Source organism: Oncorhynchus nerka, linkage group LG2 (assembly GCF_034236695.1).
Source record: "Oncorhynchus nerka isolate Pitt River linkage group LG2, Oner_Uvic_2.0, whole genome shotgun sequence".
Taxonomy (NCBI): Eukaryota; Metazoa; Chordata; class Actinopteri; order Salmoniformes; family Salmonidae; genus Oncorhynchus; species Oncorhynchus nerka.
This window is the reverse complement of record NC_088397.1, coordinates 81,442,532-81,469,305: the sequence shown is the minus strand read 5'-3', so window position 1 is coordinate 81,469,305 and position 26,774 is coordinate 81,442,532. Positions and strand designations below refer to the sequence as shown.

The 26,774-nt window shown below is 46.7% G+C and overlaps 1 protein-coding gene across 1 annotated transcript in view; it reads left to right on the top strand.

The window, feature by feature from the left end:
- LOC115120658 (plexin-A1-like) overlaps positions 1-19,746 on the top strand; it is a 409,850-nt gene extending 390,104 nt beyond the window's left edge. The window contains exons 23-32 of the mRNA XM_065003449.1: positions 7,888-7,954; positions 11,058-11,204; positions 11,862-12,021; positions 12,203-12,306; positions 14,526-14,622; positions 15,170-15,360; positions 17,283-17,452; positions 17,605-17,817; positions 18,537-18,687; positions 19,092-19,746. Of these exons, the coding sequence (XP_064859521.1) occupies positions 7,888-7,954; positions 11,058-11,204; positions 11,862-12,021; positions 12,203-12,306; positions 14,526-14,622; positions 15,170-15,360; positions 17,283-17,452; positions 17,605-17,817; positions 18,537-18,687; positions 19,092-19,187 (1,396 nt within the window). The 3' untranslated portion in view covers positions 19,188-19,746. The remainder of the gene's footprint in view (positions 1-7,887; positions 7,955-11,057; positions 11,205-11,861; positions 12,022-12,202; positions 12,307-14,525; positions 14,623-15,169; positions 15,361-17,282; positions 17,453-17,604; positions 17,818-18,536; positions 18,688-19,091) is intronic.
- Positions 19,747-26,774: the final 7,028 nt, after the last annotated feature.

Genomic DNA, 26,774 nt, shown 5'->3' with positions numbered 1-26,774 from the left:
TAAAAACACATCAAACAAATCTGAACAGTCAGCAGTCATTTCTAGGAAAATGGATTTCATGACTTTTCTTCCAACAGCCCTCTTCTCAACCCTGGATAACCCACTAGCTAGCTGGTATCTGACCGCACACACACAGCCCATTATTCATCATTTTGTAAGTAGTCATAGTCATAGTCATAGGGAATGTATTATTCAAGAGAATGCGGTTATAATGCTAAAAGGAGCGATGGAGAGAGAGGTTGAGGACGGAGTGGGTGAGAGAGGTTGAGGACGGAGTGGGTGAGAGAGGTAGAGGAGGGAGTGGGTGAGAGAGGTCGAGGACGGAGTGGGTGAGAGAGGTAGAGTAGGGAGTGGGTGAGAGAGGTAGAGGACGGAGTGGGTGAGAGAGGTAGAGGACGGAGTGGGTGAGAGAGGTAGAGGACCACTTGGGTGAGAGAGAGAGGTAGAGGACAGAGTGGGTGAGAGAGAGAGGTCGAGGACAGAGTGGGTGAGAGAGGTCGAGGACAGTGTGGTAGAGAGAGGTCGAGGACCGAGTGAGTGAGAGAGGTCGAGGTCGGAGTGGGTGAGAGTGGTATAGGACCATTTGGGTGAGAGAGAGAGGTAGAGGACAGAGTGGGTGAGAGAGAGAGGTAGAGGACAGAGTGGGTGAGAGAGGTAGAGGACGGAGTGGGTGAGAGAGGTCGAGGAGGGAGTGGGTGAGAGAGGTAGAGGAGGGAGTGGGTGAGAGAGGTAGAGGACGGAGTGGGTGAGAGAGGTAGAGGACAGAGTGGGTGAGAGAGAGGTCGAGGACGGAGTGGGTGAGAGAGGTAGAGGAGGGAGTGGGTGAGAGAGGTAGAGGAGGGAGTGGGTGAGAGAGGTAGAGGAGGGAGTGGGTGAGAGAGGTAGAGGAGGGAGTGGGTGAGAGAGGTAGAGGAGGGAGTGGGTGAGAGAGGTAGAGGAGGAGTGGGTGAGAGAGGTAGAGGAGGGAGTGGGTGAGAGAGGTAGAGGAGGAGTGGGTGAGAGAGGTAGAGGAGGGGTGGGTGAGAGAGGTAGAGGTAGGAGGTAGAGGACGGGGTGGGTGAGAGAGAGAGGTAGAGGTAGGAGGTAGAGGACGGGGTGGGTGAGAAAGAGAGAGGTAGAGGAGGAGGTAGAGGACGGGGAGGGTGAGAAAGAGAGAGGTAGAGGAGGGGGAGGGGTGAGAGAGAGAGGTAGAGGTAGGAGGTAGAGGACGGGGTGGGTGAGAGAGAGAGAGGTAGAGGTAGGAGGTTGAGGACGGGGTGGGTGAGAGAGGTAAAGGTAGAGGTAGGAGGTAGAGGACGGGGTGGGTGAGAGAGAGAGGTAGAGGTAGGAGGTAGAGGACGGGGTGAGAGACAGAGAGGTAGAGGTAGGAGGTAGAGGACGGGGTGGGTGAGAGAGAGAGGTAGAGGTAGGAGGTAGAGGGACGGGGTGGGTGAGAGAGAGAGAGGTAGAGGTAGGAGGTAGAGGACGGGGTGGGTGAGAGAGAGAGAGGTAGGAGGTAGAGGACGGGGTGGGTGATAGAGAGAGAGGTAGGGGGTAGAGGACGGGGTGGGTGAGAGAGAGGTAGGAGGTTGAGGACGGGGAGGGTGAGAGAGAGTAGAGGTAGAGGACGGTGTGGGTGAGAGAGAGAGAGAGTTAGGAGGTAGAGGACAGGGTGGGTGAGAGAGAGAGGTATAGGTAGGAGGTAGAGGACGGGGAGGGTGAGAGAGAGAGAGGTAGGAGGTAGAGGACGGGGAGGGTGAGAGAGGGAGAGGTAGAGGTAGGAGGTAGAGGGGCGGGGTGGGTGAGAGAGAGACAGGTAGAGGTAGGAGGTAGAGGACGGGGTGGGTGAGAGAGAGAGAGAGAGAGAGGTAGGAGGTAGAGGACGGGGGAGGGTGAGAGAGAGAGAGGGAAGAGGTAGGAGGTAGAGGATGGGGTGGGTGAGAGAGAGAGAGGTAGGAGGTAGAGGACAGGGTGGGTGAGAGAGAGAGGTAGGAGGTTGAGGACGGGGAGGGGGTGAGAGAGAGAGAGAGGTAGAGGTAGGAGGTAGAGGACGGGGAGGGTGAGAGAGAGAGAGTAGAGGTAGGAGGTAGAGGACGGGGTGGGTGAGAGAGAGAGAGGTAGGAGGTAGAGGACAGGGTGGGTGAGAGAGAGAGAGGTAGAGGTAGGAGGTTGAGGACGGGGTGGGTGAGAGAGAGAGGTAGAGGATGGGGTGGGTGAGAGAGATAGGAGGTAGAGGACGGGGAGGGTGAGAGAGAGAGAGGTAGAGAGGTAGGAGGTAGAGGACGGGGTGGGTGAGAGAGAGAGGTAGGAGATAGAGGACGGGGTGGGTGAGAGAGAGAGAGGTAGGAGGTAGAGGACGGGGAGGGTGAGAGAGAGAGAGGTAGAGGTAGGAGGTAGAGGACGGGTTGGGTGAGAGAGAGAGAGGTAGAGGTAGGAGGTAGAGGACGGGGTGGGTGAGAGAGAGAGAGGTAGGAGGTAGAGGACAGGGTGGGTGAGAGAGAGAGAGGTAGAGGTAGGAGGTAGAGGACGGAGTGGGTGAGAGAGAGAGAGGTAGGAGGTAGAGGACGGGGTGGGTGAGAGAGAGAGAGGTAGAGGTAGGAGGTAGAGGACGGGGTGGGTGAGAGAGAGCGGTAGAGGTAGGAGGTAGAGGACGGGGTGGGTGAGAGAGAGGTAGAGGTAGGAGGTGGAGGACGGAGTGGGTGAGAGAGAGAGAGGTAGAGGTAGGAGGTAGAGGACGGGGTGGGTGAGAGAGAGAGAGGTAGGAGGTAGAGGACGGGGAGGGTGAGAGAGAGAGAGGTAGGAGGTAGAGGGCGGGGTGGGTGAGAGAGAGAGAGAGGTAGGAGGTAGAGGACAGGGTGGGTGAGAGAGAGAGAGGTAGAGGTAGGAGGTAGAGTACGGGGTGGGTGAGAGAGAGAGAGGTAGGAGGTAGAGGACAGGGTGGGTGAGAGAGGTAGAGGTAGGAGGTAGAGGACGGGGTGGGTGAGAGAGAGAGAGAGGTAGGAGGTAGAGGACGGGGTGGGTGAGAGAGAGAGAGGTAGGAGGTAGAGGACGGGGAGGGTGAGAGAGAGAGAGGTAGAGGTAGGAGGTAGAGGACAGGGTGGGTGAGAGAGAGAGAGGTAGAGGTAGGAGGTAGAGTACGGGGTGGGTGAGAGAGAGAGAGGTAGGAGAAAGAGGACAGGGTGGGTGAGAGAGAGAGAGTAGAGGTAGGAGGTAGAGGACGGGGAGGGTGAGAGAGAGAGAGGTAGAGGTAGGAGGTAGAGGACAGGGTGGTGAGAGAGAGAGAGGTAGGAGGTAGAGGACAGGGTGGGTGAGAGAGAGAGAGGTAGGAGGTAGAGGACAGGGTGGGTGAGAGAGAGAGAGGTAGAGGTAGGAGGTAGAGGATGGGGTGGGTGAGAGAGAGAGAGGTAGGAGGTAGAGGACAGGGTGGGTGAGAGAGAGAGAGGTAGGAGGTAGAGGACTGGGAGGGTGAGAGAGAGAGAGGTAGAGGACAGGGTGGGTGAGAGAGAGAGAGGTAGGAGGTAGAGGACAGGGTGGGTGAGAGAGGTAGAGGTAGGAGGTAGAGGACTGGGTGGGTGAGAGAGCGAGGTAGGAGGTAGAGGACAGGGTGGGTGAGAGAGAGAGAGGTAGAGGTAGGATGTAGAGGACGGGGTGGGTGAGAGAGAGAGAGGTAGGAGGTAGAGGACAGGGTGGGTGAGAGAGAGAGGTAGGAGGTAGAGGACGGAGTGGGTGAGAGAGAGGTAGAGGTAGGAGGTAGAGGACGGGGTGGGTGAGAGAGAGAGAGGTAGGAGGTAGAGGACGGGGTGGGTGAGAGAGAGAGGTAGAGGTAGGAGGAGGTAGAGGACGGGGTGGGTGAGAGAGAGAGAGGGTAGAGGTAGGAGGTAGAGGACAGGGTGGGTGAGAGAGACAGAGGTAGAGGTAGGAGGTAGAGGACGGGGGAGGGTGAGAGAGAGAGAGGTAGAGGTAGGAGGTAGAGGACAGGGTGGGTGAGAGAGAGAGAGGTAGAGGTAGGAGGTAGAGTACGGGGTGGGTGAGAGAGAGAGTAGGAGAAAGAGGACAGGGTGGGTGAGAGAGAAAGAGGACAGGGTGGGTGAGAGAGAGAGGTAGAGGTAGGAGGTAGAGGACAGGGTGGGTGAGAGAGAGAGAGGTAGGAGGTAGAGGACAGGGTGGGTGAGAGAGAGAGAGGTAGGAGGTAGAGGACAGGGTGGGTGAGAGAGAGAGAGGTAGAGAAGGATGTAGAGGACGGGGTGGGTGAGAGAGAGAGGTAGGAGGTAGAGGACAGGGTGGGTGAGAGAGAGAGGTAGGAGGTAGAGGACGGAGTGGGTGAGAGAGAGGTAGAGGTAGGAGGTAGAGGACGGGGTGGGTGAGAGAGAGAGAGGTAGGAGGTAGAGGACGGGGTGGGTGAGAGAGAGAGGTAGAGGTAGGAGGTAGAGGACGGGGTGGGTGAGAGAGAGAGAGGTAGAGGTAGGAGGTAGAGGACAGGGTGGGTGAGAGAGACAGAGGTAGAGGTAGGAGGTAGAGGACGGGGAGGGTGAGAGAGAGAGAGGTAGAGGTAGGAGGTAGAGGACAGGGTGGGTGAGAGAGAGAGAGGTAGAGGTAGGAGGTAGAGTACGGGGTGGGTGAGAGAGAGAGAGGTAGGAGAAATAGGACAGGGTGGGTGAGAGAGAGAGAGGTAGAGGTAGGAGGTAGAGGACGGGGAGGGTGAGAGAGAGAGAGGTAGAGGTAGGAGGTAGAGGACAGGGTGGTGAGAGAGAGAGAGGTAGGAGGTAGAGGACAGGGTGGGTGAGAGAGAGAGGGTAGGAGGTAGAGGACAGGGTGGGTGAGAGAGAGAGAGGTAGAGGTAGGAGGTAGAGGATGGGGTGGGTGAGAGAGAGAGAGGTAGGAGGTAGAGGACAGGGTGGGTGAGAGAGAGAGAGGTAGGAGGTAGAGGACTGGGAGGGTGAGAGAGAGAGAGGTAGAGGACAGGGTGGGTGAGAGAGAGAGAGGTAGGAGGTAGAGGACAGGGTGGGTGAGAGAGGTAGAGGTAGGAGGTAGAGGACTGGGTGGGTGAGAGAGCGAGGTAGGAGGTAGAGGACAGGGTGGGTGAGAGAGAGAGAGTAGAGGTAGGATGTAGAGGACGGGGTGGGTGAGAGAGAGAGAGAGGTAGGAGGTAGAGGACAGGGTGGGTGAGAGAGAGAGGTAGGAGGTAGAGGACGGAGTGGGTGAGAGAGAGGTAGAGGTAGGAGGTAGAGGACGGGGTGGGTGAGAGAGAGAGGGTAGGAGGTAGAGGACAGGGTGGGTGAGAGAGAGAGAGTAGGAGGTAGAGGACAGGGTGGGTGAGAGAGAGAGAGGTAGAGGTAGGAGGTAGAGGACAGGGTGGGTGAGAGAGAGAGAGGTAGGAGGTAGAGGACAGGGTGGGTGAGAGAGAGAGGTAGGAGGTAGAGGACAGGGTGGGTGAGAGAGAGGTAGAGGTAGGAGGTAGAGGACGGGGTGGGTGAGAGAGACAGAGAGGTAGGAGGTAGAGGACATGGTGGGTGAGAGAGGTAGAGGTAGAGGACAGGGTGGGTGAGAGAGGTAGAGGTAGAGGACAGGGTGGTGAGAGAGGTAGAGGTAGAGGACAGGGTGGGTGAGAGAGAGAGAGGTAGGAGGTAGAGGACGGGGTGGGTGAGAGAGGTAGAGGTAGGAGGTTGAGGACAGGGTGGGTGAGAGAGAGAGAGGTAGGAGGTAGAGGACAGGGTGGGTGAGAGAGAGAGAGGTAGGAGGTAGAGGACGGGGAGGGTGAGAGAGAGAGAGGTAGAGGTAGGAGGTAGAGGACAGGGTGGGTGAGAGAGAGAGAGGTAGGAGGTAGAGGACAGGGTGGGTGAGAGAGGTAGAGGTAGGAGGTAGAGGATGGGGTGGGTGAGAGAGAGAGAGGTAGGAGGTAGAGGACAGGGTGGGTGAGAGAGAGAGAGGTAGAGGTAGGAGGTAGAGGACGGGGTGGGTGAGAGAGAGAGAGGTAGGAGGTAGAGGACAGGGTGGGTGAGAGAGAGAGGTAGGAGGTAGAGGACAGGGTGGGTGAGAGAGGTAGAGGTAGGAGGTAGAGGATGGGGTGGGTGAGAGAGAGAGAGGTAGGAGGTAGAGGACAGGGTGGGTGAGAGAGAGAGAGGTAGAGGTAGGAGGTAGAGGACGGGGTGGGTGAGAGAGACAGAGGTAGGAGGTAGAGGACGGGGTGGGTGAGAGAGAGATAGAGAGGTAGGACGTAGAGGACGGGGTGGGTGAGAGAGGTAGAGGTAGAGGACAGGGTGGGTGAGAGAGGTAGGAGGTAGAGGACAGGGTGGGTGAGAGAGGTAGAGGTAGAGGACAGGGTGGGTGAGAGAGGTAGAGGTAGAGGACAGGGTGGGTGAGAGAGAGAGAGAGTAGGAGGTAGAGGACGGGGTGGGTGAGAGAGGTAGAGGTAGAGGTAGGAGGTTGAGGACTGGGTGGGTGAGAGAGAGAGAGGTAGGAGGTAGAGGACAGGGTGGGTGAGAGAGGTAGAGGTAGAGGACGGGGTGGGTGAGAGAGAGAGAGGTAGGAGGTAGAGGACAGGGTGGGTGAGAGAGGTAGAGGTAGGAGGTTGAGGACGGGGTGGGTGAGAGAGAGAGAGGTAGGAGGTAGAGGACAGGGTGGGTGAGAGAGGTAGAGGTAGAGGTAGAGGACGGGGTGGGTGAGAGAGGTAGAGGTAGAGGTAGGAGGTTGAGGACGGGGAGGGTGAACTCCCTTCCCTACAGACACACTTCCCTCGTCTCTGTTCATTTGTATTAGATGGAGTAAGTCACATTCATTACAATGCCTTTTAACTTTCCAGGTTGGTGATTAGCGAGAGAAGTTAACTAATTAATTGCTGTGTTTTTAATGAAGATTGGTGGGTTTGCTTTTTTTTTAAGTAAAGAACTGTGTGTTTTGTTATTGGAGTTCATTTGTTTGTGTATGGAGAGAAGGGGGGGGGTGTAATTGCAGGATATAACCTAACCACTTAAAGTGGAATATTTTCATGTAAGTGATCATCCGCGTTAAATGCCTTTTCCCGGGGATAATGGTTTATTATATCCTTCAGTTACTAGCAGGGATAATGGTTTGTAAATCTCCTTCAGCTACTAGCAGGGATAATGGTGTGTAATCTCCTTCAGTTACTATCAGGGATAATGGAGTGTAATCTCCTTCAGTTACTAGCAGGGATAATGGTTTGTAATCTCCTTCAGCTACTAGCAGGGATAATGGTTTGTAATCTTCAATTACTAGCAGGGATAATGGTTTGTAATCTCCTTCAGTTACTAGCAGGGATAATGGTTTGTAATCTCCTTCAGCTACTAGCAGGGATAATGGTTTGTAATCTCCTTCAGTTACTAGCAGGGATAATGGTTTGTAATCTCCTTCAGTTACTAGCAGGGATAATGGTTTGTAATCTCCTTCAGTTACTAGCAGGGATAATGGTTTGTAATCTCCTTCAGTTACTAGCAGGGATAATGGTTTGTAATCTCCTTCAGTTACTAGCAGGGATAATGATTTGTAATCTCCTTCAGTTACTAGCAGGGATAATGATTTGTAATCTCCTTCAGTTACTAGCAGGGATAATGATTTGTAATCTCCTTCAGTTACTAGCAGGGATAATGATTTGTAATCTCCTTCAGTTACTAGCAGGGATAATGATTTGTAATCTCCTTCAGTTACTAGCAGGGATAATGATTTGTAATCTCCTTCAGTTACTAGCAGGGATAATGGTTTGTAAACTCCTTCAATTACTAGCGACCAAACACTAGGGTCGGTCCCTAAGAGGAAAATCTCAAACCCTTGTACAATCGTTCCTCTATCAGTCCTGTGTTTTGGACGTTTAACGCTTTGCCATGTCAGAACATGAGATTCAACTCAATTTATCTTCTCTCTCCCTTTCTCTCTCTCTCTCCCGCTCTCCTATAGGACGGAGTCGGTGGCTGAGAAGATGCTCACCAACTGGTTCACGTTCCTTCTCTACAAGTTCCTCAAGGTAAGTCTGTCAGTGATGCACTCGGGTTGCGTTCATTAGGCAGCAACCAAGGAAAATGGACTGAAACAGAGAGGGACAACCTGGATTCATCCAATAAGATGAGCTTATTTTCACTTTATGTATTGAAACGTTTTGAAATGTTTGTCATTGCATGCCTTAATGAACACGCAGCCGCACCAAACAGGCTTTTTAATAAGCTTTCTACGGTTCTGTTATTCGCTAATGCTGCTTGTGCTGTTGGAGAATGAAAGAGCGCTAGGGAATTTAGCTTGCCGGCTAAACGTCAGTATCTCCTAGCTGCAGGAGCAGATAAGGCACAGGGAGAGGGCTACAATGCTCCCTATCCTTGACCTCTCTTTACCTTTCATGTTCCAACTTCTCTCTACCCAGTTGTAAAAGAGTATTCTACCTTCATGTGGAGTGGTGTTAAGGCGTGACTGTTTGTGTGTTTTCGCCTCTAACGCAGTGCCTCTTTCAGGGTTTTCTAGAGAGAGCCAGAGAGAGAAAGTGAAAGCGTGTGCATTGTTCAGATTTGAGGCTTATTGGAATGGAGAGAGTGTAGACAGCCTCTGTGTGACACAGGTGATCGGGAGTCTTTCTCTCAATTAGTTGTTTTTCATTTCAGTTCAGACAGGTGTTTGTAAAAACTTGCATCCTACTGGACAGCTTCTTCAACCCCTCTAGGGGTCCTGCCAAGCGTGTGGCTCACATTTTTGGCTAGGTGCATCAAAAGCAACCCATAATAGCTGGTTCCCGAGCTACTAAAGGGTGTGTGTGTGTACGTCTCGTTAACAGCTGTCTGTCTGTTTAATTAGTGCAGACGGTAACGAGTTGGGAGCAGCAGGAGGGATATGGATGGGGGGAAGAGGAAGAGTGTAGAAGGCCACAAAGAATACTAGGAGAAGCTCAGTACACTTTGGGTTGTTCACCAGCATTTTCAAACTCCTTTTTGCTATGAATTGAAACATCTAAAATATCAAGGAAAGGAGAGAAAAAACACAGACACCGTTGCAGTTGGCTGGACAGAGGAACATGAGGAGGAATATGAACTAGCAAGAGTTGGAGGTGAGAATCACTGTGCTAAGTGGTAGTCGGACCAATAGAGGGAAAATGGGAGAAAAACGAGAGGGAGGAGAGAGGCCCTCCAGCCCGCCCGCCTTGCATTGCCTCGTTGACACATTTCATGCAGCAGAGTGCTTCTCCAGCACTTTTCACTCCTGACTCGTTAACCTTCCATTAACTCCTCTATCAACTGCCACTAGCGTTCTCCCAACGTTTTCCCCAAGCGCAGTGTACATTTTCACATGTTTTACCTTGTTAAAGACTGTTTTTCCCCAGGTTAAAATGCACAAGGGACAAACTACTACTCTGGAGTGGGTCACTTGTCACTGCACCAATAGCTGTTGAATGGCTAAGCGAGGGGCTAGGTCCTATGGTTTAGCTGTGTGGCACCGTGTAGCCAGCAGCAGATTGGAATGCACTTAGTATAGTTTTTTCTCAAAAAAGGAAGCGTACTCATTGTCTTGAATGTCGTCCTTCAAGACTACAGTGTTTCCTATTGGTTTTGAGATGCTGAAATGACAGATAGATGGGATACTGGCCCCTATCAGCTTATGCTATACTATACTTAGTGTGTGTGCCCCTGTTCATGCTGTACTGTGTACCCTGTGTGTAGGAGTGTGCTGGAGAACCCCTGTTCATGCTGTACTGTGTACCCTGTGTGTAGGAGTGTGCTGGAGAACCCCTGTTCATGCTGGACTGTGTACCCTGTGTGTAGCAGTGTGCTGGAGAACCCCTGTTCATGCTGTACTGTGTACCCTGTGTGTAGGAGTGTGCTGGAGAACCCCTGTTCATGCTGTACTGTGTACCCTGTGTGTAGGAGTGTGCTGGAGAACCTCTGTTCATGCTGTACTGTGTACCCTGTGTGTAGGAGTGTACTGGAGAACCCCTGTTCATGCTGTACTGTGTACCCTGTGTGTAGGAGTGTGCTGGAGAACCTCTGTTCATGCTGTACTGTGTACCGTGTGTGTAGGAGTGTGCTGGAGAACCCCTGTTCATGCTGTACTGTGTACCCTGTGTGTAGGAGTGTGCTGGAGAACCCCTGTTCATGCTGTACTGTGTACCCTGTGTGTAGGAGTGTGCTGGAGAACCCCTGTTCATGCTGTACTGTGTACCCTGTGTGTAGGAGTGTGCTGGAGAACCCCTGTTCATGCTGTACTGTGTACCCTGTGTGTAGGAGTGTGTTGGATAACCCCTGTTCATGCTGTACTGTGTAGCCTGTGTGTAGCAGTGTGCTGGAGAACCCCTGTTCATGCTGTACTGTGTACCCTGTGTGTAGGAGTGTGCTGGAGAACCCCTGTTCATGCTGTACTGTGTACCCTGTGTGTAGGAGTGTGCTGGATAACCCCTGTTCATGCTGTACTGTGTACACTGTGTGTAGGAGTGTGCTAGAGAACCCCTGTTCATGCTGTACTGTGTACCCTGTGTGTAGGAGTGTGCTGGAGAACCCCTGTTCATGCTGTACTGTGTAGCCTGTGTGTAGCAGTGTGCTGGAGAACCCCTGTTCATGCTGTACTGTGTAGCCTGTGTGTAGCAGTGTGCTGGAGAACCCCTGTTCATGCTGTACTGTGTACCCTGTGTGTAGGAGTGTGCTGGAGAACCCCTGTTCATGCTGTACTGTGTAGCCTGTGTGTAGTAGTGTGCTTGAGAACCCCTGTTCATGCTGTACTGTGTACCCTGTGTGTAGGAGTGTGCTGGGGAACCTCTGTTCATGCTGTACTGTGTACCCTGTGTGTAGGAGTGTGCTGGAGAACCCCTGTTCATGCTGTACTGTGTAGCCTGTGTGTAGGAGTGTGCTGGAGAACCCCTGTTCATGCTGTACTGTGTACCCTGTGTGTAGGAGTGTGCTGGGGAACCTCTGTTCATGCTGTACTGTGTACCCTGTGTGTAGGAGTGTGCTGGAGAACCCCTGTTCATGCTGTACTGTGTAGCCTGTGTGTAGCAGTGTGCTGGAGAACCCCTGTTCATGCTGTACTGTGTACCCTGTGTGTAGGAGTGTGCTGGAGAACCCCTGTTCATGCTGTACTGTGTACCCTGTGTGTAGGAGTGTGCTGGGGAGCCTCTGTTCATGCTGTACTGTGCCATCAAGCAGCAGATGGAGAAGGGGCCTATAGACTCCATCACAGGAGAGGCGCGCTACTCGCTCAGTGAGGACAAGCTCATCAGACAGCAGATTGACTACAAGACCCTGGTCAGTACCACAACACAGCTTGAATCACAGAAATACGCGGAACACTTTTACATTATCTCTCTTTGACTGAACACATTCATTTCTCTGAGAACCATTTGCCTTTTCTTTTTTTCCCCTTTATTAGGCTGTTTTAGAACAAGTTCTCATTTGTAACTGCAACCTGGCCAAGATAAAGCAAAGCAGTGTGACACAATAAACAAGCAAATAACACAAACAAGTCAATGACACAGTAGAAAAAATAAAGTCTATATACAATGTGTGCAAAAGGCATGAGAAGGTAGGTAATAAATAGGCCATAGGAGCGAATAGTTACATTTTAGCAGATTAACACTGGAGTGATAAATGAGCAGATGATGATGTGCAAGTAGAAATACTTGTGTGCAAAAGAACAGAAAAGTAAATCAAATAAAAACAATATGGGGATGACGTAGGTAGATTAGGTGGGCTATTTACAGATGGACTATGTACAGCTTCAGCTTCAGCTTCGTTCTGGCTGGCTAGGTAGTACAGTAGGTAGCTGGCTGCAAGAGTGACTACAGATGTATGCGTGTATGCGGTTTAATTCACGTCTTCCACACTTCACTCTGCTTCAAGCCTCTCGTCCTGTGAGTCTTCCCCATCGCCAATCTAACCTTTGACCCTTTAACCCCCCCCTAGACCCTACACTGTGTGAACCCGGAGAATGAGAACGCCCCGGAGGTGGCGGTAAAGGGGCTGAACTGTGACACGGTGACCCAGGTGAAGGAAAAGCTGCTTGATGCTGTGTTGAAAGGAAGCCCTTACTCCCAGAGACCCAAGGCTTCAGACATGGACATGGGTAAGGCACACACACACACCATGCACACACACACACACACACACACACACACACACACACACACACACACACACACACACACAACCCAAGCCAATTAGTCAAAATACACACTTCCCAACACTATCTGGAGTCACGCAACAGACACTAACACACCCTCTCCTTCTGTTCCATGTGTGTTCAGAGTGGCGTCAGGGCAGGATGGCCAGGATCATTCTCCAGGATGAGGACGTCACCACCAAGATAGACAATGACTGGAAGAGACTCAACACACTGGCCCACTACCAGGCAAGTCTGTCATGGTTTATGTCTCAAAGTTGATAAAATAATGTGTTTTTAATCAATCAATTAATCACATTTTATTTTGATGTATACACTTTACAATTACCGATTTATAAATATTTCTGGATCGATGTAGGGGATCACTCAAACATCCCTTGGTGTCTGCAGCCCGAAATTCCTCGGTGTCATATACAGTGGGGAGAACAAGTATTTGAAACGCTGCCGATTTTGCAGGTTTTCCTACTTACAAAGCATGTAGAGGTCTGTAATTTGTATCATAGGTACACTTCAACTGTGAGAGACGGAATCTAAAACAAAAATCCAGAAAATCACATTGTCTGATTTTTAAGTAATTCATATGCATTTTATTGCATGACATAAGTATTTGATCACCTACCAACCAGTAAGAATTCCGGCTCTCACAGACCTGTTAGTTTTTCTTTAAGAATCCCTCCTGTTCTCCACTCATTACCTGTATTAACTGCACTTGTTTGAACTCGTCTGGAGGAAACCTGGCACCATCCCTACGGTGAAGCATGGTGGTGGCAGCATCATGCTGTGGAGATGTTTTTCGGTGCCTGGGACTGGGAGACTAGTCAGAATCGAGGGAAAGATGAACAGTGCAAAGTATAGAGATATCCTTGATGCTGCTCCAGAGCGCTCAGGACCTCAGACTGGGGCAAAGGATCACCTTCCAACAAGACAACAACCCTAAGCACACAGCCAAGATAACGAAGGAGTGGCTTTGGGACAAGTCTCTGAATGTTCTTGAGTGGGCCAGCCAGAGCCCGGACTTGAACCCGATCGAACATCTCTGGAGAGACCTGAAAATAGCTGTGCAGCTACACTCCCCATCTAACCTGACATAGCTTGAGAGGATATGTAGAGAAGAATGGGAGAATATCCCCAAATACAGGTGTGCCAAGCTTGTTGCGTCATACCCAAGAAGACTCAAGGCTGTAATCACAGCCAAAGGTGCTTCAACAAAGTACTAAGTAAAGGATGTGAATACTGATGTAAATGTGATATTTCAGCTATTTTATATATATACATTTGTCAAATTTTCTACAAACCTGTTTTTGCTTTGTCGTTGTTGGGTATTGTGTGTAGATTGATTAGGGGGGAAACATATAGTAATCCATTTTAGAATAAGGCTGTAACACAACTAAATGAATAAAACGTCAATGGGTCTGAATACTTTCCGAATGCACTGTATGGGGTCTATTTGTACTGTAAGTGTGATGTTAATCAGGTCAGCATTCACTGGATTTTAAAATTGGGCCGGGTTGGTTTCGATATTATTTGCGCCAAATTCAGATCGATGCATAATACCTTGAGCTTGTCTGAAACTTGAGTCATCCAATCAAGGTTAAAGACAACCCATAATCATCACTTACGATGCTGCATAAGTTGATAACAGGTCAGCTAAATGATTAGTAGCACTGGGATGAGCAGAGGGGGCCAGTATATCCTCACCATAGTACATTTGATACCATTTTCCAGGCGTATGTTCAGGGCTAGGCATTCAAACTGACAGAGGTGGAAAGTCAAACTGACACATAAAGCTACATTTGACAAAAATAGCCACACCTCTTACCTTTTCAATCACATCTGTAAATGTTGTATTCATCCAAAGTTACATCATTGTTTAAAAAAAAACACAACTTTTAAAAAATCACATCGTTAGATCCATTTCTCGACCGAGGTAGCAGTTTATTGTAAGAGGAAATGGTAGTTACCTGGTGTTTATATAGCTGTGTGTCTGTCTACTACTGTTGCCAATGTTATTTAAGTCAACCAACGTTTTGGTGATGAAAGCATACTTTTTCAAATCCATTCTTACCGGATCCATTGTAATGGTTAGACCTCTTTTTCTGACAGTCAAATGGAATATGACTTTGTCGTTGTCATCAGTCACTGACCTCTCCTGGTGTATGGTGTTGTATTTCCATCCTCAATACGTATGTTACCAGAAGGGACCAACCAATCCCCAGAGGGAAATGTACCTGCGGAGAAAACAACATTTTAATACAAACAACATTTGAGTCTTTAGTCTTGGTGCTATTTCCAGGCTGCCTGTGTAAATGCAGCCTTAGTCAATCACTCTAGGCACCAGCAATGTAGCAGTGTGTATCACCTTTTTCTGACCGTATGTCATGTGCAAAGTTTTCAGAGTGCAGATGCATGTCTAACTCTAACAGTTTATTTCCTGTACTCCCCATCAGGTGACGGATGGCTCAGTGATAGCCCTCGTGCCCAAGCAGAACTCTGCCTACAACATCTCCACCTCCTCCACCTTCACCAAGTCCCTCAACAGATACGGTGTGTGGGTGTGGGTGGGCAGGTAGATGGGTGGGTGTGGGTGTGGGTGGGCAGGTAGATGGGTGTGTGTGGGTGTGGGTGGGTGGGCAGGTAGATGTGTGGGTGTGGGTGGGCAGGTAGATGGGTGTGTGTGGGTGGTTGTGTGTGTGCAGGTGCGTGTGCATGCTATTTTATTCTCAAAGTGCTTTCTGTGAGTACGATTCAGAAATACACAGCTAAACATTAGAAATATCTCAATAGAAATGATAATGCATGCCAAGTGTTGATGTTAAGGTCAGACAGTGAAGAGGAGTGATGTTTGTCATGTAAGTCCATCTTAGGGCTGAGAGTAACTGGAGACTGTCCAGTCCCTGTCTGTGTCCTCTCCCTAGGATCTCTCTGTCTCCCCCCTGCCTTGATCAACCCCCTCCCCCGCCATCTCCTTTATCTCTCTTGACCCCCCTCGTCTCTTTCTCTTCATCTGTAACACACTGGTTATGTGATTTGACATCATATTGGATTCATCTGAATCCTGACCATTTCCTCTCTCTCCCGTCTTCCCGTCCAGAGAGTATGTTGAGGACGGCCAGTAGTCCAGACAGCCTGCGTTCTAGGACCCCCATGATCACGCCTGACCTGGAGAGTGGTACCAAGCTGTGGCACCTGGTCAAGAACCACGACCACTCGGACCAGCGTGAGGGCGACCGTGGCAGCAAGATGGTCTCTGAGATATACCTGACCAGGCTATTGGCTACTAAGGTACCCCACACACAGACACATTCACTCACTCACTCACACGCACCTGTCCCCCCTCTACTGGTAAACAACACCCAACATCCTAGCTCAAACCTGTTTCCTCCGACAGCCAGCTCTCATTGACCTTTGTTTTCAAGGCGACTGGCTCAGATGCTCATTAACATTTTTCATAACCTTTTGCATGAGTAGGTGCAGCTCCCAAACGCTATGTTGTCTTAATTAGCAGCCTGACCTTTTGAGTGGTTTTCTGATCGTTGGAATCCGGAAGGGAGCTGGAGGGGCTTTCTCTTGGATCCTATACCCTAATCCCTTCCGTTGGTACTCGGAAGAATGTTTGTGAATTGATTATTGGGGAGCCCCGGGGGAGGGGGGGGGCATGCTTTAGTTCTAGCCAAGCACTTACACACACCCGATTTGACTAATCAAGGGCTTGGTGGTGGGTTGATAGGTTGCATCCGGTGTGTTTGTGCTGGTCTGGAAAAAATCATGTGCGCAAAGATACAGATATAAATCCATGAATAGAGCAGACATGAGTCCTCACTCTACATGTCATGAGGAATATCTGTTCTAGACAGGACTGCTATCGGCTCAGCACTGTGGCACTAGAAGCACTAGAGACATCAACTGGCAGGCCATTACTTTCTGTTCCTCCATGCCTTGTTGGTAGCACCTCATTTACCATGCACAGGACGTGCCACACCACTATGCACTCATTTGCACTTGCTAAGTACTGTACATTAAGGCGTTTCTGCTCACCCTCTCCATTTCACTCCCCTGTTGTTTTCTCATCTGCACTTGCTAAGTACTGTACATTAAGGCGTTTCTGCTCACCCTCGCCATTTCACTCCCCTGTTGTTTTCTCATCTGCTCTTGCTAAGTACTGTACATTAAGGCGTTTCTGCTCATCCTCGCCATTTCACTCCCCTGTTGTTTTCTCATCTGCTCTTGCTAAGTACTGTACATTAAGGCGTTTCTGCTCACCCTCGCCATTTCACTCCCCTGTTGTTTTCTCATCTGCACTTGCTAAGTACTGTACATTTTTCTGCTCATCCTGTTTCACTCCCCTGTTGTTTTCTCATCTGCACTTGCTAAGTACTGTACATTAAGGCGTTTCTGCTCATCCTCGCCATTTCACTCCCCTGTTGTTTTCTCATCTGCACTTGCTAAGTACTGTACATTAAGGCTTTCTGCTCACCCTCGCCATTTCACTCCCCTGTTGTTTTCTCATCTGCACTTGCTAAGTACTGTACATTAAGGTGTTTCTGCTCATCCTCGCCATTTCACTCCCCTGTTGTTTTCTCATCTGCACTTGCTAAGTACTGTACATTAAGGCGTTTCTGCTCACCCTCGCCATTTCACTCCCCTGTTGTTTTCTCATCTGCTCTTGCTAAGTACTGTACATTAAGGCGTTTCTGCTCACCCTCGCCATTTCACTCCCCTGTTGTTTTCTCATCTGCTCTTGCTAAGTACTGTACATTAAGGCGTTTCTGCTCACCCTCGCCATTTCACTCCCCAGTTGTTTTCTCATCTGCTCATGATTTCCCTTCAGGTAAAAATGTGCAAGGTTAGGTCTATGGGGGTTAGAGAGTTTGGAGAATGGACAGTGAGAGTGGGAAAGACGACAGGAGACTTGGCCTGTATATACGGTACTTTATGTATATATTAGTGTAGTTTTGGCCAATATGTTGGTATGTGAATAACTGACCGGAGCCGGCTTTGTTCAGGTGATGGGCTAGTGTTGGGAGTGTGAAAAGGAGGAGGGGGCCATTCGACAGACTACTTGATAATGTGTAAAAGTTGATAATCTTATGTGGAAGAAAGGATATATTTAGTCTAAATGCGTCCACAGTGATTTGTACAATACAAAGCTCCATGAAGTTGATGTAAGCGACAACTCTCTAACCCTCCCCTTTCTCCTTTCGCAGGGTACATTGCAGAAGTTTGTGGACGACCTGTTTGAGACCATCTTCAGTACGGCCCATCGAGGCAGTGCCCTGCCGCTCGCCATCAAGTACATGTTTGACTTCCTGGACGAGCAGGCCGACAAGCACTGCATCTCTGACTTGGATGTACGGCACACCTGGAAGAGCAACTGGTGAGTGGATCAGTTTGTGTGTGAGACCGAAGGAGATGGAGTTGTGTGCGTCACGTTGTGAGAGAGGTTTGGTGATGGTGTTTAGGGGTTGAGTACTATACCCTAATGTTTTCTCTCTTCTTCCCACTCCCTCGCCATCTCTTCCCCCCCAGTCTTCCTCTGCGGTTCTGGGTGAACGTGATCAAGAACCCCCAGTTTGTGTTCGACATCCACAAGAACAGCATCACGGACGCCTGTCTGTCTGTGGTGGCCCAGACCTTCATGGACTCCTGCTCCACATCAGAACACAAGCTGGGCAAAGACTCGCCCTCCAACAAGCTGCTCTACGCTAAAGACATTCCCAACTACAAGAACTGGGTGGAACGGTATGGATATAGGCTATGTTCAGCGGGCGGGCCATTATGGATTAGGTTGAAAATTAAAACTAGGGCAGGAAAGTAACACTGTTGCCATTTGACAGCATGGAACTCGCTTGGTCACTTAGCTTTCCTTTATTCAGCTCACTTGGTTTCATTGGTCAATTGATATGTGTCAGTTAAATATTGACAGAGTGATTGACAGAGTGATTGCTTAAAGATTCTCCCACACACTCTCACCTTCCTTCCCTCTCTCTGTAAAATATATCACTAGCCACTTTAAACAATGCTTAATATAATGTTTACATACCCTACATTATTCATCTCATATGTATATACTGTACTCTATATCATCTACTCCATCTTTATGTAATACATGTATCACTAGCCACTTTAAACTATGCCACTTTGTTTACATACCCTACATTACTCATCTCATATGTATATACTGTACTCGATACCATCTACTGCATCTTGCCTATGCCGTTCTGTACCATCACTCATTCATATATCTTTATGTACGGATTCTTTATCCCTTTACACTTGTGTGTATAAGGTAGTAGTTTTGGAATTGTTAGGTTAGATTACTCGTTGGTTATTACTGCATTGTCGGAACTAGAAGCACAAGCATTTCGCTACACCCCCATTAACATCTGCTGTATGTGACAAATACATTTGATTTGATTTGATTCGATCTCTCTCTGTCTCCATCCCCCATTCTTTCTCAGGTACTACTCTGACATCTCGCGGATGCCCGTCATCAGTGACCAGGACATGAGTGCATACCTGGCGGAGCAGTCACGGCTGCACCTCAGCCAGTTCAACAGCATGAGCGCCCTGCACGAAATCTACTCCTACATTGTCAAGTACAAGGATGAGGTGAGAACAATGGCAGACATTGTTGTTATGTTTGTTTATTTAGAAGGAATTGCACCCTAATTTGGATTTGAAGAACTGCTCAGTTGTCGCTCAGTTGTCGCTCTCTCTACTGCTTTTGTAAAAGCTAATGTTTCTCACTGCTCATTTTCTCCCTCCCTTCCTCTCTCTCTCTTCCTCCTTCTCCCTTTCTCTCCCTCCCTTCCTCTCTCTCTCTTCCTCCCTCTCTCTCTCTTCCTCCCTCTCCCTTTCTCTCCCTCCCTTTCTCTCTTGCTCCCTCTCCCTTTCTCTCCCTCCCTTCCTCTCTCCCTCACTCTCTCTCTCTTTCTCGCATTTTGTTTCTCTTGTTTTCTTGCCATCTCTCTCTCTTTCTCTCTCTGTCTCTCTCTGTCTCTGTCCATCTTCAGATTCTGACGGCTTTGGAGAGGGACGAGCAGTCGCGGAGGCAGAGACTGAGGAGCAAGCTGGAGCAGGTCATCAACACAATGGCCCTGGCCAGCTGAGGACTGACCCTTGCTCTCCTCCTCATCTCCATCTTCCTCTCTTTCTCTCCTCACCCAGAGGAATTTGAACTCAGACAGCGTGGTTTTCAACCCCCCCCCAAAACATGTGATGTAGCTACTGCAAAGGACCGAACAGGGGGGGTTCAGCAGTACTGGGCGGGTGTGTGTGTGAATGTGTGTAAATGTGTGTCTATATATGTGTGTGTCTATGTCAGACCAAGGCACTGGATGTTTCGTCACACACACACCGAGAGACAGCATCACCGGAAAGCATTTTGATTATCGGTGCCGTTGTCGTGTTTTTAGTTATTTTCTGTCGGTTTTCCTGAGTTTTGGTGTCGCAAAGCCCTGTATTGTATAACCAGGATGGGACATTTGAAGTGGAATTCCATTTTGGCATCACAAACAGGACATAACATTGTTTGGCATCCTTGGAGCCAATGGGAGATAAGCTCCTGAGGTCACATGTCTCCTGTTGGAATCGAAGATCAATGACTTTCCTTTTTTTCCTCTATTTTTGTTGTATTATTTTTTGTAATAAACTGCCCACTGATCTCTCGCCACCTGTGTTACTGCTGAATTTGCACAATTTACAAATACGTTACCAAGGAAGACTATATAGATATTATATATAAATACAACTGAACATTTTTAAGAAACAAATATTAGGGTTAAAACAACCCATCAACAGCAAAACTTTGATTTGATATTTCCAGCAAAAAATAAAATCTACGTAGAAAAAACAAACAAAGAAACAAAAAGAAAGAAAAAAGTTGTGCTGTGCCATGTTTTCTTTTGGTGTTGTTTAGTGAAAATACATTTTATTAGATGGAATGTATATGATTTAAATAGGAACATGCTTAGTGACTGAAAAAGAATTGTCAAAGTAATAAAAGAAAGGAAGGTACTTTGCCCCTTAGGGCCACCATTGGAAGGCCATCCCATAATATTGTCACATTTCTGAATGGGAATGTTAGACTGGAGCAGTCCTGCGGAAACATTCAATTGCAAATCTGTTGTGCATTCTCAGTTTTTGACAAGCAAACACAGACTCATCCAAGCATTGCTTCTTTTACTAGACAGTTCCAATGGAATCTAGCATGAAGGTTCATTTTCATCTTCCAGGGCTAAAGAATTTGACAGCTTGTCCTACAGTGGTTGACCAATAGGGAGCTTTGCACTACTTGAACCAATTACAATTGTTAGATACTACTGCACTGTTGGAGCTAGAAAAACAAGCATTTCGCTACACCCACAATAACATCTGCTAAACATGTGTATGTGACAAATAAAATGTGATTGGATCTATAGGCTACCCCACCACCAGTTAGCATTACCGCGTCTGATGTCTTACCTGGTGGAATAAAGGTTAAATAAGTAGTTAAATGGGGTCAGGGAGGGCTGAGCCTCTTAGTCTGAAACAACAAAGTTGGGAAAGACAGAAAGCCTTTTCCAGCCCTGGGCCCTTCTTCCTCATCTCTTCCCAATGCTATTCTGCAGATAATAAACAAGGTGATGGTAGTGTGGTAAAGACTGCTTCTTCTCTCCTAATCCAGAGATCAGAGACAGGCTGGGGTTTTAGCTCTCACCCATAGGGTGGTCTGGACGGTAGGGGGGAGCACCCTCCACCCATTAGCAACACAAGGATTAGTAATCTCCCCTGGTCCTTGTTTCTATCTAAACAAGCCCACTTGCTATGTGTGACTTAAGATGTTTTTCAAAACTTCTCTCTTCTCTTGAGAGGAGGTTTGACTTTGTGGTGCGTTTTCTTTTCTTTTCTTCTGTTTTCTCTGCTTGCCAAAAACCAAACTGTGGTCTGTAATGTAATTTTGTTGATGTTTGATTTTGAAAATTGTATTTACTTTAGTTTTTTTTATGATGATGAAATGAAATGTAGCTTTTGGCAAAAAAAAATGTATCAGGTTGTTTTCCTTGTTGTTTTTCTCATCTCTCTTTTGAACGTGTGAATTGTGCATTACGTGGTACGCTGAAGATGAAGAGACGTCTTTGGTTTATCTGAAGTTTAAGTACTGTTCACAAGGTTTATTTTCTGATCTCTACGATCAGTGTAAAATATCACATCAGATAAGCATCTGTGTCTTTTCCAGATGGAATCAGTGACTTGCTGCTTTAATCCATATCTTATTTTTTATATACAGTGGGGCAAAAAAGTATTTAGTCAGCCACCAATTGTGCAAGTTCCCCCACTTAAAAAGATGAGAGAGGCCTGTCATTTTCATCATAGGTACACTTCAACTATGACAGACAAAATGAGAGAAAAAAATGATTTTTAATGAATTTATTTGCAAATTATGGTGGAAAATAAGTATTTGGTCACCTACAAACAAGCAAGATTTCTGGCTCTCACAGACCTGTAACTTCTTCTTTAAGAGGCTCCTCTGTCCTCCACTCGTTACCTGTATTAATGGTACCTGTTTGAACTTGTTATCAGTATAAAAGACACCTGTCCACAACCTCAAACAGTCACACTCCAACCTCCACTATGGCCAAGACCAAAGAGCTGTCAAAGGACACCAGAAACAAAATTGTAGACCTGCACCAGGCTGGGAAGACTGAATCTTTAATAAGTAAGCAGCTTGGTTTGAAGAAATCAACTGTGGGAGCAATTGTTAGGAAATGGAAGACATACAAGACCATTAATAATCTCCCTCGATCTGGGGCTCCCCGCAAGATCTCACCCAGAAGGAACAAAATTATCACAAGAACGGTGAGCAAAAATACCAGTACCACACGGGAGGACCTAGTGAATGACCTGCAGAGAGCTGGGACCAAAGTAACAAAGCCTACCATCAGCAAGGGCATTGAAGATGAAACGTGGCTGGGTCTTTCAGCATGACAATGATCCCAAACACACCGCCCAGGCAACGAAGGAGTTGCTTCATAAGAAGCATTTCAAGGTCCTGGAGTGGCCTAACCAGTCTCCAGATGTCAACCCCATAGAAAATCTTTGGAGGGAGTTGAAAGTCCTTATTTCCCAGCAACAGCCCCAAAACATCACTGCTCTAGAGGAGATCTGCATGGAGGAATGGGCCAAAATACCAGCAACAGTATGTGAAAACCTTATGAATACTTACAGAAAATGTTTGACCTCTGTCATTGCCAACAAAGGGTATATAACAAAGTATTGAGATAAACTTTTGTTATTGACCAAATACTTATTTTCCACCATAATTTGCAAATAAATTCATTAAAAATCCTACAATGTAATTTTCTGGATTTATTTTTCTAATTTTATCTGTCATAGTTGAAGTGTACCTATGATGAAAATTACAGGCCTCTCATCTTTTTAAGTGGGAGAACTTGCACAATTGGTGGCTGACTAAATATATTTTTGCCCCACTGTATCATAAATGCTTTTGCAATACATTGTATGCCAGGTTCCTTCCTAAACTCCTCTGAACAGAAATAAAAACAAAACACCCCTTAAATAGATATGACACATTGGTACGTCTCAAATTGCACCCTAATACCTGTATTGTACACTAAGGCCCTGATCAAAACTAGTACACTATATAGGGAATAGGGTGCCATTTTGGACGCAGTCATTGATGTATACAGCTGTACTGCATTCCTGTTGTCTTTCTCTACGTATCAGACCGTTAATATACAGGTGCTAGCCTGGTCCCGGATCTGTTATGTCTACCCAAACATTTGGCATGACAATGACCATAGTAGTTGACAAGACCGCACAAACAGATCTGGGACCAAGCTATGCAGGTGCTACTTAGTGAGTGAAATAGAACTCTTAAAGGGACCACGTATACGGCGTCCATATTAGGACAGTGTCAGCCTCACAAGAAGTGTGACGCTCTCCTAATATGGACACCGCACATTTGTCATATACTAGTGTGCTTGGACAAAACAACACTCCAAAGTTAGCTTTTTTCAACAGACCAGGGTTCCTTTTTAAGCAACTGTGTGCCTGACTATTAAATTGTTGGTGAAAAAGCATTACATTTAGAATGAGTCATAATCAGAAATGTTTAACTACTGTACGCACTGATAAAAAAAAAAAAATCCCCAAATATGCTTAGTCCGCTTTACAGGGCTTTAAAAAAAAGAATCCCTGAGTACACAACTTTCCCTTTTTGCTGCGCCTATATCTTTCAGTGCTTTTATATCACAAATACATGAAATAGACTGGTCTCCAGAGCTCAGTGATTTTGTTAATAGCAGGCTTATGAATTATCAGCATCATAACCATGTCTGGGGGAAAATACATTACACACTGGCAGCTTCCAAATGATTTGTGTTTCTCTCATCACTGCCCTGTTATAAGACAACTTATTCTCCATTTCTCAGGAAATTGCCTCTTGTTTGGAGAAATTCTCTCTGCATTGTAGTTCTGTTTCAATGTTATGGCCTTGAGTTTTCAATCAATCTGCTTCAGAGGTTTAGCAGGTTCCTAAGTGAGACTTCTTCCCTCCCCATCTCATGATTTGTCCCTGTTTGTTTGTTTGTATGGCGATTGATTTGTTTTGTCATTGAAGTAGTAGGATGTACAGCTTGTCCATTAAGGAGCATCATGGCCATTTGATGTGGGCAGGAGGAACCAATGCTAAGACATGACGCAGCCTGACATGAGGCTGTCATAGGAACAACATAGTGACTGTCAAAATGGTTTGTGGCTATCCCCACATTATGAAGCATGAATAAGAAAACAATTGACATTTGGTTGACCATCTCATGCCATATAACAGGATTATTTCTATTGACACACATGTTATGACCGCTTAAGGTCCATCTCTCATCATCTCATGTTAGCGGATCATGAACCGTTTACGCCCAAACAGATAACGGTAGTTTCTTGAACCCAGATTGACTATTCCTGGACTAAAAAGATCTTTCAGATGAACAATGCATGAACATTTTCAAATGAGCATGATTTTTAGACCAGGTTTAAATGTGGTCTGGGAATCTGTCCCAAAATGACCCATCCAGTCATTCCTACTCATACTATTGCCTTCCCAAGCCCTGGTTTGAGAAGATTCTGATCATTTATTTTCTAATTGTGGCAAGATCTCAGTAGCTGTGCATGTTCCAAATGAAAAGTACATAGGATCCAATAAAGTACAAATCGATCAATTTCAGAAAATCTGACAGAGGAGTTTTTCCTACTTACAATAATTCTGAAACGTTTTTAAGAGTTAGACTTGAAGCAACTGTCACAAGTGTGCAGGTTAATGTTCATTGTGTAAATATTCAGTTATTTCCTATTTTGCAGATTTACTACTTGTAAATAAACACGCATCAAGGAGAGATTAAACTTTTTTTTTCTAAATAAAATAGTGTTTTGCATTTATCTTTGGTGTTAAGAAGTGTACAAAAACAAACACACACACACACACACAAATCTGTGTAGTGGGAAGGGCTTTCATTATTTTTAGCCAGAGTGAATTCACTCTTGCTTCATTTCACAATAAGATTACGTTAAAAGCATGCTTAAAAACCTCTTGAGTGTAGGGGGCAGTATTTTGATGTTTGGATGAAAAACGTACAAAAACTTAAACTGCAAATAAGACCCAAATTCTAGAATATGCATATAATTGTCAGATTAGGATAGAAAACCCTCTAAAGTTTCAAAAACTGTCAAAATATTGTCTGTGAGTATAACAGAACTGATATTGTAGGCGAAAACCTGAGGAAAATCAAACAAGGACAGCGCCTCTATTTATAGCCTGCCTTCGCTCCATTTAAAGGGATATCAACCAGATTCCTTTTCCTATGGCTTCCCCATGGTGTGAACAGTCTTTAGACATCGTTTTAGGCTTTTATTTTGAAATATGAGTGAGAAAGATCACATCGCGTCATTGTAAGGCTGGATGCCAGCAGCGTTTTGTATGGGCAACAGTTTGGAGCAGCCATTTCCTCTCTCTCTCCTATTGAAGAAGCTACTTTCCTGGTTGATATATTATCGATTATATATTGTAAAAACAACCTGAGGATTGATTATAAAAAACGTTTGAAATGTTTCTACGAACATTACGGATACTATTTGGCATTTTCGTCTGCGATGTCGTGACCGCTTGAGCCTGTGGATTTCTGAATATAACGCGCCAACCAAATGGAGGTATTTTGGGTATAAAAATAATCTTTATGGAACAAAAGGAACATTTATTGTGTAACTGGGAGTCTCGTGAGAGCAAACATCCGAAGATCATCAAAGGTAAGCGATTTAATTTATTGCTTGTCTGACTTTCGTGATTTCATGAAAATTAAATATTTTTAGTGATTTAATTTGAATTTGGCTCTCTGCGATTCAGCGGTGGTTGACGAAAAGGATCCCGCTAACGGGATGGGTGCATCAAGAAGTTAAAAATAGAATACTGTTATACTGACTGGTATGGTCTATCATTTCTCATAACTCTACTGGAATAGTATATCAACAGGTTGCCATCCATAGAATTACAGAATCCCATATTGGTGGGACAGTTTAACATTTGATGAATTGCTCTATATTACTTTTTGCACTTAACCCTAATTGCTCCAGGGTCGCCGTTGATAATAGCAGGGAGGGAGCATTAGGATATGCAAAAAAACTAAATTCCAATTCACACTGTATATAACACCCACTTGTACATGTGTGAAATAGGACAAATATAAGTACCCACCAAATAGTTATTATTATTGTGGATGTTCAAGTCAAATTCAAATGTGCCTCTGTTAGATCCTGTTAAATTACTATTCTAATTCCGTGGATTAATACCAGTGATGAGAACCCATTCTATTCCACTGCCATAGTAAATCTAAATAAATAAATAAACTAGAACATTTAAATGTACTGATATCACAATCAAAATGAAGCAAAATTAAAAATGTTAGAATAGAGAATGATTGGTGGTTGGTAGGTGATAATGTTGTTGTTTTGGTGGCAACCGAATTTAGAATCTTCCTTGTAGGCCATCCTTGGAGCTGGACAGAGGAGGAGGTGGATGATGACAATGTAATTTCCATCTGGATGATTAACCTTTTTAGGATAGGGGGCAGCATTTTCCCTTTTGGATGAATAGCGTGCCCAGAGCGAACTGCCTCCCACTCTTTCCCAGATGCTAATATATGCATATTATTATTAGTATTGGATAGAAAACATTGTGCAGTTTCTAAAACTGTTTAAATTATGTCTGTGAGTATAACAGAACTCATATGGCAGGCGAAAACCTGAGAAAAATCCAACCAGGAAGTGGGACATCTGAGGTTTGTGTTTTTCCAAAGCTTGGCCTACCGAATACACATTGAGATATGGATGAGGTTGCACTTCCTACGGCTTCCACTAGATGTGAACCGTCTTTTGAAACTTGAATGAGCATTCTACTATAAAGGAGGAGCTCATGACACCTCTTTGAATAAGTGGTCTGGCAGAGCGCCTTGGTCTCATGACGCGCTCCCGACAGAGTTACAGTGCTTTTCAGTGAATTCTCCGGTTGGAACATTATTGCTTTATGTTAAAAACATCCTAAAGATTGATTCCATACATCGTTTGACATGTTTCTAAAGGACTGTAACGGAACTTTTTGAGTTTTTGTCTGGATGAAGTGCCTGCGCCTCATGAAGATGGATTACTGGGCT